At 31.2% G+C, this 13,316-nt stretch overlaps 2 protein-coding genes and 1 long non-coding RNA gene across 4 annotated transcripts; 1 reads left to right on the plus strand and 2 right to left on the minus strand.

Moving 5' to 3' along the window:
• Positions 1 to 6,741: 6,741 nt before the first annotated feature.
• LOC125578417 lies at positions 6,742 to 8,644 on the minus strand. Its single transcript, XR_007316512.1, has 2 exons — positions 7,622 to 8,644; positions 6,742 to 7,355 (listed from the first exon to the last, which is right to left on the minus strand). It is a non-coding gene; the product is annotated as an uncharacterized LOC125578417 (long non-coding RNA).
• Positions 8,645 to 8,805: 161 nt separating this feature from the next.
• On the plus strand, positions 8,806 to 11,116 carry LOC106367736 (protein S-acyltransferase 10). Of its 2 annotated transcripts, none has more exons than XM_013807566.3 (11): positions 8,806 to 9,085; positions 9,202 to 9,316; positions 9,396 to 9,470; positions 9,573 to 9,644; positions 9,790 to 9,933; positions 10,028 to 10,061; positions 10,123 to 10,232; positions 10,317 to 10,400; positions 10,485 to 10,568; positions 10,663 to 10,728; positions 10,813 to 11,116. In XM_013807566.3, the coding sequence occupies exons 1-11, from the start codon at positions 9,001 to 9,003 to the stop codon at positions 10,976 to 10,978; spliced, it is 1,035 nt and encodes a 344-aa protein (XP_013663020.2). In that variant the 5' UTR covers positions 8,806 to 9,000; the 3' UTR covers positions 10,979 to 11,116. The 2 variants fall into 2 exon arrangements, with proteins under 2 accessions (XP_013663020.2, XP_022546791.2); XM_022691070.2 differs by having other exon boundaries at positions 8,811 to 9,085; positions 9,808 to 9,933.
• On the minus strand, positions 11,027 to 12,168 carry LOC111200308. The gene has a single exon (XM_022691071.2). It carries the CDS (start codon positions 11,936 to 11,938, stop codon positions 11,114 to 11,116), a length of 825 nt encoding a protein of 274 aa, XP_022546792.2. The 5' UTR covers positions 11,939 to 12,168; the 3' UTR covers positions 11,027 to 11,113.
• Between the last annotated feature and the right edge of the window lie 1,148 nt (positions 12,169 to 13,316).

The raw sequence follows: 13,316 nt of genomic DNA on the forward strand, positions 1-13,316 counted from the left end.
GAGTTGGACAGGGAAGAGAGATCCGAATCACTTGTTCATGTAATTTGAACTATTATCAATTATCCAAAAATATTTAAAATGAAAAAAAATATTTATAATGCTTCATAAAAATATTCGAATTATCTGATTTGTTATAAAGCTTCGTCAATTTAGTAAATATTTCATATAATTTTACTTATCCAAATTACTTGTAATCTGTATTTCATATCTGAGTTTTTCTCCTTTTCTCACTTGTGCTTTTAGGAAGAGAAAAGACTATTTTCTATCTATTGGTAATTTTCTGTTAAACTTAGAATTCTTCCTGGCTTTGTCTTAGATTTTAGCTCAATTTTTGGTTTTCTTCTTTGGTCAATTAATATTTTCATTTTAGTTAGGATTTTTGTTTTTCTTTTCTTTTGGTTTCAAGTTTACATGTTTCAACTCTTTTATTCTTTTTGGAAAGTTGTTATTCATTGATTTTATTTTATTTTTTGTAGTATATAAAAGATTGATGTTTTAACTTTAATTAATACTAGATTTTTACCCGCGCTTGGAAAGTGCGGGTTTGTTTTCGAAATTAAATATAAATTTTTGATAAATTTCTATATAAGAGTATAAGTTTAAGTACATTTATTCGAAATCTCAAATTGAATTGTATCAAACTGAAAAAAAAAGAACCGAGCAGATCATATATCTTTAGAACCCAAAATTAAAATCAAACCAAAAACTGAATGGGTACCGGAATATTTAAAGTACAAATTATACATTCACAAATATTAATGATGATGACTAATAGTGCATCAATACCATTTAAATGGTGCGAAGAAATTTCTTTTTTAAAATTATTGAACTCTTTTTAGTGGAGTACATATGTGATTTATAAACGAATTAAGATATAAGAAATATTTTTATATCCGATTTAAATCTGTGATCGAGCTGGTAAATATAGTGGTCGTATATAATCCGGACTGGTTTATGTTTTTCATGTAGCATTCTGTCAGATTTTTTACAAACTCATATGTTTCCACAAAATTTGTATTCAATGAAAACTTATTAATTAAAATCCAATAAAACCAAAAAATTTGCCATTAATCCGTGGACCGACACCGATTAACCCGGTAAAACCATAATTTTAATACCTTTTAAACATTTCATATACTTTACAATACTACAAAAAAACTGAATAAATTTTTTATTTGTCATATAAATAAATTTATTGTATTTATGTTATGCATTTTAATTTATAGTTTTTGTATTGATCAATACTATTACAATTTAAATGTATATTGTTTATTTATTTTGTTTAGAAGCATACAATGGGTTTACACTTATTAATAAAATTAAAATTAAGATTGATACAATAAGAAATTTTTAATAGATCATGAATGCAAAGAATTAAATTAATTAATGGGTATGTATAGTCTTTATCCCAAAACCCAAAATACCAAATTTTCATCAATGAGAATTAATTTGTTTTGTAATTTTAAGAACATTTTGTAAAATAGTCATTTTCATTAAAAGAAGAAAAATAATATTATAGGTATTATTTGTTAGTGTTTCAAAAGGTATTATTTGTTAACTTATATTTTTGTAGTTGTTAGTATATTTAAGAGTCATTAAATTTGGTAATCATAGTTGGATTAAATATGATTGATCTTGTTTAATATAGTATTCTCGTATAGTTTAAGAAGTCGCTACATATTCTTTTGATTTCTTCATCACAATAATCGTGATCCCACTATATTAGGGTTTTAATTTTTTTATGGTAACAGAAAAAATAAATATGCATAGTTAGTTATTAATCGCATATAGTTAGAATAATTAATTGTATAACTAAAAATATAATAACTTGTTATAGATAGGTCCAACCTTATATATAGGGGAAGACCAAAATATAATAAAAAGAAAAGGTCCAAACAACTTTCATAGGTAGATTTTTCAAGAATGATTCCTTTTTAATAGAATAGACTAGAGCTCAATTTGTTTTTAATAAAATAAACATATGGAATTATTCACAACAGACGAATGTAATGGTTGCACAGACATAGACATACGAGAGTGTTTGTTCGATTTATAATATATAACATTTATGATAGATCAATAATTTTTAATTTTCTGTAGTTTGTTGATTGCTCATATTACAGTGAGATATAAAACCAATCAAAATAATATTATATAATATATTAGTCAATTAATACTTTTTATCTATATTAACCATTTTTGATGTATTCATTTATAATTAAACCAACCATTATGTTTCTGTATATTAATAAATATATCATTCCAAAAAATATATTTATATTTTAATAAGATAGATTGATATGTTTCTAAGTTTTTTTTTTTGAAACACAAAAAAAAACTTAGAAACATATCAATCTATTAAATTGAAATAATTTCCACTTCTATGTTTTTATATGCCAAATAAATTCCACTTCTATGTTTATTTTTGAGGACAATATTAAATTAAAATTTATTTGTTGTATTCTTATAATTCAAATATATTGTATGTGTGAATTATATTAATCATCAAATTATTTAACATATATTTGAAAATAACTTTATATGTTTTAATAAAAACATTTATAGTTTATATATTGTATATTGTATGTGAAATGAAATAATAATATACATGAAAATATAATTTTTGAAGTTTGTAATCACATTTTAAATAAATTTGTTTAATTTTATTGTAGATTTTGTTAGCGAATAATGACATGTTTGATTAAAGAAGAATCTAACAAAATAAATGATTTGTATTTAATTAATTAAGCTTGATAAGTTTGACTAGAAAATAAAAACAAAATAAATGATTTATGATTAATTAACTAATAGTTATTAATTTAGTGGAACAAGTTGTAATTTTTAAAATGAAAGAATGAATATTTCTAAAAGGTACTTCATTTTTTTAATAGAATAGAAATTTTACTTTAAAATTAAAAAATATAAATTAAAAGTTATAAATATGAATGGTAGAACTTTATTAAGAAGCAAATAAAAGCAACAAAAACTAATAAATCAAAGTATATATTTAATTTTGGGGAAATTTTACTTCTACACTTTCTTTAGTACCACATTTCAAGTATACCACTAGTATGGGGACATTTTCACAAATACACTTTTCATTAATGACCAAAAGACCATATTAGCCCTAACTTTATCTCTCTCTCTCTCTCTCGCAATCCTCTTTTCTTCCTCTCTCTTTCTCTCGATCTTTTTTCTTCTTCTCTGTCTCCGATTCACCGGAGATCCACCTGTCTCTCCTCCTTCTCCTCTGTCCCTAACCAAGGCTTGGATATCGCGTCTCTCCTCCTTCTCCTCTTACTTCCTCCGATTCTGCGATCTCGGATTGCTTCGCAACCACACCAAAGCTCTCTGCCTCTCCGCCGGCGCCGGACACGCTCCGATGGCGATGGCCCAGATCGAGTTATCTAACGTTACCGCCGTGGAGTTGGTGGATTCGCTTCCTCTCGAGAGAAGAGCTGATCCTCATAACCTTCATTTTTCGACGGTGCGTTTGATTTCGCGTTTACTGCGCATCTTGATGATGCTCTGTTTCCGTGGAGGGTCGTGGAGGAGATGGAGAGGACGGTGAGGCGATGCGCAGTTGATTATTTAACAAACTTTCTAAACTGTCTTATAAGCCTTTCTAAATTGTCTTTTAGTTGATTGAGTTACTTAACACATCGTTTTCTGCAGCTGAGGTGGAGCCTTCACTTGCGTTATATCATACTTTTTATCGCTGCTAAAAGAAACAGACTCTGCAATCTAAGACACAAGAAGAAACTAAAAAATGTCAATGGTTGGTCAATAAGACTTTAGAAAAAAAAAACAAGAGACAATGATGAATTTGATGATTAACATTGTAGATCAAAGAAAATGTGTGATGGCAGAGTTGTGGCTCTCATATAAGCTTGAACATATGCTTATTTTATGAGTGTCGAGAACTGAACATGTCAATTACATTACTAAATAACTTCGATTTATAAAGAGTTATAAATTTTCAAAAACTCAATGTTCACTATTAGAAATCTTTCTCTTAGATCAGAATATTAATAGATAACTCTTTCTCTTAGATCAAAACAACAAAATCCGAAAAAATACTTACAGGTTGTGATTCTTGCTGAGGATTCAACATTTGAAGTTATAAGACAGTTTATAAAGTTTGTTAAATAATTTATAAGGTTTATAAATTCTGCACAGTTTTGAAGTTAACTACGAGGTATTGTGATACTTCAACAGAGCTACCAGACAAGCCAAAACTGATCATCCAACGTTCAAATATGAATTATGTTGAAAATGATTTTTTGTATTTTAGGTAAGGAGGAATTTAGTGAAATTGAGAATTCACACCTTGCGGAAGTGTTATAGAACTAGCTAGAAAGAATAACATTCAATTTTCAGGAGAACCTTATGCAAATAAGATTATTGATGAATGGGGGTAGATCTATGGTTCACTTTCTCATATCAACCAATGGGGTTAGATTTATGATTATTGATGAATGTAAATAATTTATAAAAGTTTATAAAAAACGTTATGAAAGCATACATTCAATTTATAAGGGTATTATATGAGTTCCATAGGTTTATAAATCAACTAAAAGAGTCTATAACAATTTAGAAAGCCTTATAAAACAATTTATAATGGTTTGTATAATAATTTATAAGGGTTTATAAGGATACGTAAATAATGTATATGGGTTTATAAAAATAATTTATTAAGTTTATACACCATTATAAATATTATAAAATGATTTATATGGAAATTTAAAATTTCTGAAGCGGTGGAGTCTTGATTGCTGTCCACATGTACCTCAGAATCTGCCATGTATCATCATCTCTTTACAAAGCCTTATAAGGATATGTAAAATTATTTGTAAGAGTTTATAAACTATTAATAAATGCATATAAAACATGTTATAAAATCTATAAACCATTTATAAATGTTTATAAGAAAGTTATGAAAGTTTATAAATAATTTATAAGGGGTATGTATACTATTAATAAGAGTTTATAAAAACTGTATGAAAGATTATATTCAATTTATAAGAGGTATTATAAGAGTTGTATAGGTTTATAAATCAACTAAAAGAGTCTAAAACCATTTAGAAAGCCTTATAAAACAATTTATAATGGTTTGTATAATAATTTATAAGGGTTTATAAGGGTATGTAAATAATGTATACGGGTTTATAAAAATAATTTAGTAAGTTTATACACCACTATAAAATATTATAAAATGATTTATAAGGGAATTTAAAATTTCTGAAGCGGTGGAGTCTTGATTGTTGTCCACATGTACCTCAGAATCTGCCACGTATCATCATCTCCTTACAAATCCTTATAAGGATATGTAAAATTATTTGTAAGAGTTCATAAACTATTAATAAATGCATATAAAACAAGTTATAAAATCTATAAACCATTTATAAATGTTTATAAGAAAGTTATGAAAGTTTATAAATAATTTATTAGGGGTATGTATACTATTAATAAGAGTTTATAAAAACTGTATAAAAGATTATATTCAATTTATAAGACGTATTATAAGAGTTGTATAGGTTTATAAATCAACTAAAAGAGTCTAAAACCATTTAGAAAGCCGTATAAAACAATTTATAATGGTTTGTATAATAATTTATAAGGGTTTATAAGGGTATGTAAATAATGTATACGGGTTTATAAAAATAATTTATTAAGTTTATACACCATTATAAAATATTATAAAATGATTTATAAGGGAATTTAAATTTTTTGAAGCGGTGGAGTCTTGATTGCTGTCCACATGTACCTCAGAATCTGCCACGTATCATCATCTCCTTATAAATCCTTATAAGGATATGTAAAATTATTTGTAAGAGTTTATAAACCATTAATAAATGCATATAAAACAAGTTATAAAATCTATAAACCATTTATAAATGTTTATAAGAAAGTTATGAAAGTTTATAAATAATTTATAAGGGGTATGTATACTATTAATAAGAGTTTATAAAAACTTTATGAAAGATTATATTCAATTTATAAGGGGTATTATAAGAGTTGTATAGGTTTATAAATCAACTAAAAGAGTCTATAACCATTTAGAAAGCCTTATAAAATAATTTATAATGGTTTGTATAATAATGTATACGGGTTTATAAAAATAATTTATAAAGTTTATACACCATTATAAAGGATTATAATAAAACAATTTATAAGGATATGTAAAATTTCTGAAGCGGTGGAGCCGTGCTTGCTGTCCACATGTGCCTTAGAATCTGTCACGTATCATCATCTCTTTACAAAGCCTTATAAGGGTATGTAAAATTATTTGTAAGAGTATATAAACCATTAATAAAGGCATATAAAACAAGTTATAAGATCTATAAATCATTTATAAATGTTTATAAGAAAGTTATGAAAGTTTATAAATAATTTATAAGAGGTATGTATACTATTAATAAGGGTTTATAAAAACTTTATGAAAGCCTTATAAAATAATTTATAATGGTTTGTATAATAATATATAAGGGTTTACAAGAGTATGTAAATATTTTATAAGGGTTTATAAAAATAATTTATAAAGTTTATACACCATAATAAAGGATTATAAAATAATTTATAAAAGTATGTAAAATTTCTGAAGCGGTGGAGTCTTGCTTGTTGTCCTCATGTGCCTCACAATCTGCCACGTATCATCATCTCTTTACAAAAGTATATAACTATTTATACAGGTTTATAAAACTATTTAAAAGGGTGTATTAAACTATTTACAAGAACATATAAGCTATTTATAAGTCTATTGTTAAAAGTACAACTCGACGATTTATAAGTTTTTATTAAGAAGTTTTTAAACAAGAGTTGATTGTATATGTCTATACAAAACACATAAATGTTTGAACTTGAGAAGTCTTGTGAGGAATGCTAGGCAGAATGAGTGTAAGAAACTCAAAGTGATTTATAAGCGTTTATAAATTTATTTACAATAGCTTATAAGGTAATTTTTCTAAAATCCCTCCAAAAGACAATCAACACAAAAAAGACATATCTGGTGAAAGAGCCACGTCCTTCAACAAGGGATATATTGCTTTAACATAGTCTGAGAACATCAAGGCTTCTCCATATCTCACTCTTCTATAAAAGAAACAATTGAAACCAAACTCACTTACATGTCCAACTAATATCTTCAACTATGCAACTACTAAAAGAGAGATACAATTGTTTTAGTATAAGAGATGTCTAAATAAGATGAGAGAGAAGAATGTACTAAGAAGCCAACTCTGCAACTTTTATAAAGCGTTATAAATACGTAATTCTTTGATAGCACAAACCACATTCTTCTTCAGAGTCTCTCTTGCCTCTTCAAACAGCTCACCAACCTCGTAAATTTTCAAAATCTGAACAAAAGCCAGTCACATATTATTTCTACGCATCAGCATTCACTTCCAAAAATAAGATTCAAAAATAGTATGCTTTCGTAACTCAACAAACTCATCATTCATCTCCACTGCTTCTGTAGATATTATACACAAAACAAGACATAAAAAATAAACTCACAAAGTATAAATAGAACGTTACACTACCAAAACACCAACGTTCCACCTCATATACTGCACATACTAAAACATTGCTAGTCAAACTACAAATAGTAGCATTGTATCACCTTAAAGAAGTGAGATACTTAGATATGCATATCAGCACACATATTCTCCACAACATCCTTTAAATCCAAAAGCTGACAACACACATTTGTAATTCTCTGCAACATCACCAAATCAACCAAGAGAAGAAGTAATCATAGAATAATTATACTCTTAGGTTAGTACCTTCTCATGAATTAAATAATTATATAAATCTGAAAACTATGACAATAAATCAACCAAATCAATAATTGTACTCTTACGTTAAGCTTTGTGTCTTTTGATTGCTAACAGATCAATAGTAAGATTTGAAAGGACCCAATTTATAAGATCTTATAAATTTGAGATCTGAAAACTTCACTTGAAAAACTTCGTCTTCTTTCTTAGAAACATATCGATTTTGATAAATCAAGCTAAGATTACAGAAAAAGGCAAAAATCACCATATACTATCATCTTACCTTTGTTAGTGTTTCTTAGGCGTTGGGAGAGAAATCGTCTCGTTCGTCTGAGCTTGTCGAGTCTGTCAGCTTTGCCGGAGAACTTCTCGGCATGCGATTCGTGAAGAACGTGACCGATTTAGCATCGGAGGATTACTACGACTACATAATGCCGGCGGAGGAACGGCGGGATGTCCACTCGCCGCCACGCTCTCCCAATCCGGTCGAGTTCGTCGGAGATCGTCGAGTTCGCCGGAGATCGCCAAGTTCGCCGGAGATCGCCGAATTCGCCGGAGATCGCCGAGTTTGCCAGAGATCTCGTTGGAGCTCGTCTCAATTTGATCTCATTTTCATCTCGTGACAGACATTTGGAGAAGAATAGATCTAGGTTAAATTAATGAAATGAGGGGTATAATGGTACTTTAGCCATTAAAATTTTAATAGTAAATTTGAAAAGTGTAAAGTTGAAAAGTGGTATTAGGAAAGTGGTATTAGTGGCAATTCCCCTTTAATTTTTGTTAACCTCTGTGTGCAAATCTTAAATATCAATCTTTTTAAATCTGGAGGGGGTATGATTTTAATTTCTCGCTTTTCCTAGCTTGATTAGGGTTAAGGCTTTCTTTTGTTAAACTATCACGTGGAAACAAAACATAATTGGTAATCCCATAACTATCTAAATTTAAAACGGGCCTAACTTAGAAAATAGGCCCAACTAAATTATGTCTTCTCCAAGGCTCTTACAACAACATCATCTCATCACCACACCACTGCCTTGTTTGAAGCTAATAAGAAAATCAGGCAATCGCCAACTAATCTCTCTACTCTCTCTCTCTCAATACAGCTACAAGTCTACAAGATCGCATTTTGGAGAAATCTTATTTTGTCTTTTCCTGCAGCGATCCTCCCTGTCTCTGTCTCTCTCCCCCTAATGTTTGCTTGAAAGAGAGAGAGAGAGAGTCAACCATGGGCGTTTGCTGTCCAATTCTCCGACCCTGGGATCGAACCCGAGACAGCTATCTCGATAACATCCCTTGTCTCTCTGATCCTGGTAACCACTCCTTCCTTTTTGAACCCTAATCATCATGATCCTTATCTGAATCGGTTTAAGGTTGCGATTTCACTAAACCCAATTGTGTGTTTTGGCTTTTGATATTACGAAACTAGTTCGAAGATCTTCTCTGTTTATGAAACTGGGACTTGTAGCTCTACACCTCGTCTTCATCGGCTTCCTCTTCGTTTGCGATGGTGAATTCATCGAGAAGACTAAGCGAGATCCATGGTAGCTGCTCTTCTCGTTTGGCTAATTTACTCTATAAAGATCTTAACTTTGTTTTTTTTTTAATTGATTCTGTTAACAGGTACATGGCTTCTTACTTGTTGTTGTTCTCTGTCACGCTTCTTCAGTACTTCGTGACTTCTGGCTCTTCACCTGGGTAAAACTAAACTAAACTAAACTATACCCATCATCACTTCATGTGTAAACAACACTGTCCCTAGTGTACTAAAAAAGCTTATTCATTGGCTTGTCTTGTAAGGTATGTTATTGATGCAATGAGGGAGGTTTCCGGGACTGATGCTATCTACAGAAACACACCGACGACCTCAATGTGAGAATCGTTATATTATCATTGTTGTAGTAGTTGTTAGCAAACTTGTGTTGGTGGGGTTTTGATGGGATGGAATTGAACTGTGTCTGTCTGTTTCAATGTTGTGTTTATGCTTCTTTATTATGTCGTTGTTATTTAAGCGAAGACAACAACATGGTTCCAGAAAAAATGGGAGCTTTGCTATTAATGTGGAAGGAGAATCAGCTTCTTCAGGTGGTGGTAGAAGGACTCCAGCTTCCTCTTGGGGGAAGCTGGTTCTTGACTTGTACCCTCCTGGAACATCCTTAAGGTACATATCATGGATCCTGAAAGAATCAGCTTTTGTTATTAGTAGGATGGTGTGTTACTGATTGTGAATTCTTCTTTTTTTTTGTAACATGCAGAAATTTGACTTGCGGCTATTGTCATGTGGAGCAGGTAAACATTTCAATCTCGTATTATTACTCAATACCATGTTTATTAAATGTTTTCCCTGCAGCCACCGCGAGCCAAGCATTGTCATGATTGTGATCGATGTGTTCTTCAGTTTGATCATCACTGTGTTTGGCTGGGAACATGTGTTGGCCAGAAAAACCATTGTAAATTCTGGTAAGCCCTGCAGAAATGCTCAAGTTGTACTATGTTAGAGATAACCAAAGCTGGATTGTAATCAAGTTTAATGGTTTGCCTCAGGTGGTACATATGTGAAGAGAGTGCTCTATGCATCTGGACACTCATCATGTACATTGACTACCTTACTAACGTAGCCAAGCCTTGGTATACTACTCTTTTTCATCTCCCTCTACTTGTTTTTGCCAGTTTCTTTGAAATATAAAATTTTGCTAATGGAAATGGGAACAGGTGGAAGAATGCAATCATCATACTACTCCTTGTCGTATTGGTAATCTCCATGATATTTGTGCTGCTTCTATTGCTTTTTCACAGGTATGTGTGTGTATACTCACATTTTTCTTGATATTCTCCTCAAAATCTCATACCGTTTTGTCTAATTGCTATTTACCAAACTGGTTTCCTGCAGCTACCTCATTCTAACGAATCAAAGCACCTATGAACTTGTGAGACGAAAACGTATTCCCTACATGAGGTATTCAACCCCTCTTCTATCTATCACCTACTGATAACATCAGATTGTGTATTGGTTTATAACAGAGCTTTATGTGTTTTGTAGGAATATTCCGGAACGAGTGCATCCATTTAGCAGAGGCATTAAGAGGAATCTACACAACGTCTGTTGCGGTAACCATACTCTAGACTCACTGCCCACTGCATTCGAACTCGAGGATAGAGCAAGACCCTACACTTGCTTAGATATGTTGAAATGTCGTTGTTGCTAAGTTTCTTTTGTTTAGTTAGACAACAACTACATCTATTGTTTTACTCTATGAAGGTTAACATGTTTCATCAAAAAATATGAGTGAAGTTGTATACATACACAATTGAGAATCTAGTGAATGGAGTTCTAATTAAAATCATACATGCATTGAGAGTGTGTTCAAAATAGAGACTCTTGCTTGTATCATACGCCTGTACAAGGTTTCAAGCGAGGATTCTAGTTCTTCAACTGCAACATCTACGTTGTCCAAGGTTGTGATCAAAGACTTGATTCGTTCCTTCTTTATCTCTTTCGCCATGGAGAGGCTTTGTAGCTCCTCATCCATTATCTGGAACTCGTTTGTCTGAACTTGAGCATTTGTGTTAGTATCGTTCTTGATCATCAGTTTGGTGACTAAAGCCCATTTGGAAGGCATGGGCTTTCGTACAGGTGAGGATAAGGACAACAATACTGTCCTAAAGGAAATACATGTTTGGGAACAAACTTGTTGGAGCAGTGTGATCAAAGGATGAGTTGACTCTGAGGAGGAATGTTCGGTTTGTTTGAGCAACAAGAGTAGCTTAGCAAGATCCTTATGAATCAATCTCCGAGAGCGGGTAAAGGCTTTGACGTGGCATTGGATCGTAGAATCTCCACCGTGTCTCCTCCGTCTGAAAGCAGAACGGAGGTCTCGGATACTGTCCTTGATGCGGCAAGTGATGTCTCTTAGCTTGGAGCACAAGTCAAGGTGTACAAGGGAAAGATCAAGAAGGTGTGTGAAAAAGGAGTGATGAGGGAGTAGTAATGAAGCTGGTGACTCTTTAAAGAGATTAGAAAGAGAGTCATAGAGCTCTGAGAGAAACGAGAGGCTACTTTTATCATCTGTAGGAAGCTTGATGAGGAGTTGCTGAATATGGTTGAGACCATTTGAGTGTAGCCGAGCTGGTAAGCTACAAGATCTAACATGGTAGGTGGCAGCCATTGTTGATGGGTTTTGAGATAGAGGAAGAAGCTGAAGTTGTATATATATAGAGGGAGAGAGATAGATAGGTCAAATGAAATAGGGTTTAGACTTGTGAAAGTAAAAGCCACGTGAAGGGGACAACGTTCATTTGTTCCATCGAAGCCTACTTAATGTTCTTTTATTTCGATAGCGACGTATCCCATTATAGAGTTCGCTATGCATGTATGTACCTAACCTAAACTCTGCTAATCTCATGTCTTTGTTTTCATAACTAAATTTCTTTCATTTTAAAACAAAAAAAATATCATTGAGGTACCCACTTAGATCTTTGGTTAGGCGAGAAGAATCAAAACTAAGATATATTGTCGTCACACATCTCCTTCAACTTTGGGTGCTGATAAACACCGACGTGCATGGGTGTATGGATTGTAACTACTTAATTAGTGAGCGTATATTCTTTCGTATTTGTGTGCTCATCAAAGGAATATAGATAATCTAAACACCAAATAGTTATTTTGAAAATGATCTGTGCAAAAGGTGGTGGTGGTTGGATAATGCTTGTATGGGCCCGTTTGCACGAGTGTCTTGTTAAAAACTTCCAGAGGAGACGATAATAATAATCAATCACAATCATATATAGTTCACACCGTCTTCCTTTCCTAATTTGAATTCATGAATGTGACTTGTCACTATCATAAGGACAGCCTGCAAATGAATCTTCTCATCCCTCTCTTATTGGATTTGGATATCTCAGTTATCTACACTCAAATATCCGTCCTAACTAGGGCTGTTCAATATGGTAAAACCGAACCGTACCGAACCGAACCGAACCGAAATAGACAATATGGTTTGGTTTTGGTATATACCATATAAACTGAATGGATATAATTTTATAAAAACCATAGGATTTGGATATGGTTTGGTATATAACCGATTAAACCGAATAAACCGAACAAAACCGATTAAAAGTAGAAACATGTAAATATGTATCTATTTTATAACAATACATGAAAATCTATTTGTTACATAAGTTAAATTTGTGTTAATAACTATTACCATAATTTTATAGTAATAAAAAACCTTAATTTGTAAAACGTTTGAACTATAACTAAATAACAATACATCGCAATTCATACATCTTATTTTCTAAGTCTTTTTTTTGATCTTTTTGATTTATTTTAGTCTTCACTAAATTAATATGAAGATTATAAATTTGATGGACAATAATTAATGGAAAATTTTCAATTGAAAAAGTATAACTTTAATGAACACTAAATATGGAAGAGTGGAAAAACTTTTCTTTCATGTTTCTATTTTGTTTCATATTTTTATTTTCAAAATTTCAAGCTTTGATTTTAGTTATATATTTGATTATTTTATTTGATGGTAGAGGCAT

This window comes from Brassica napus, chromosome A9 (genome assembly GCF_020379485.1).
Source record: "Brassica napus cultivar Da-Ae chromosome A9, Da-Ae, whole genome shotgun sequence".
NCBI classification, from domain to species: Eukaryota; Viridiplantae; Streptophyta; class Magnoliopsida; order Brassicales; family Brassicaceae; genus Brassica; species Brassica napus.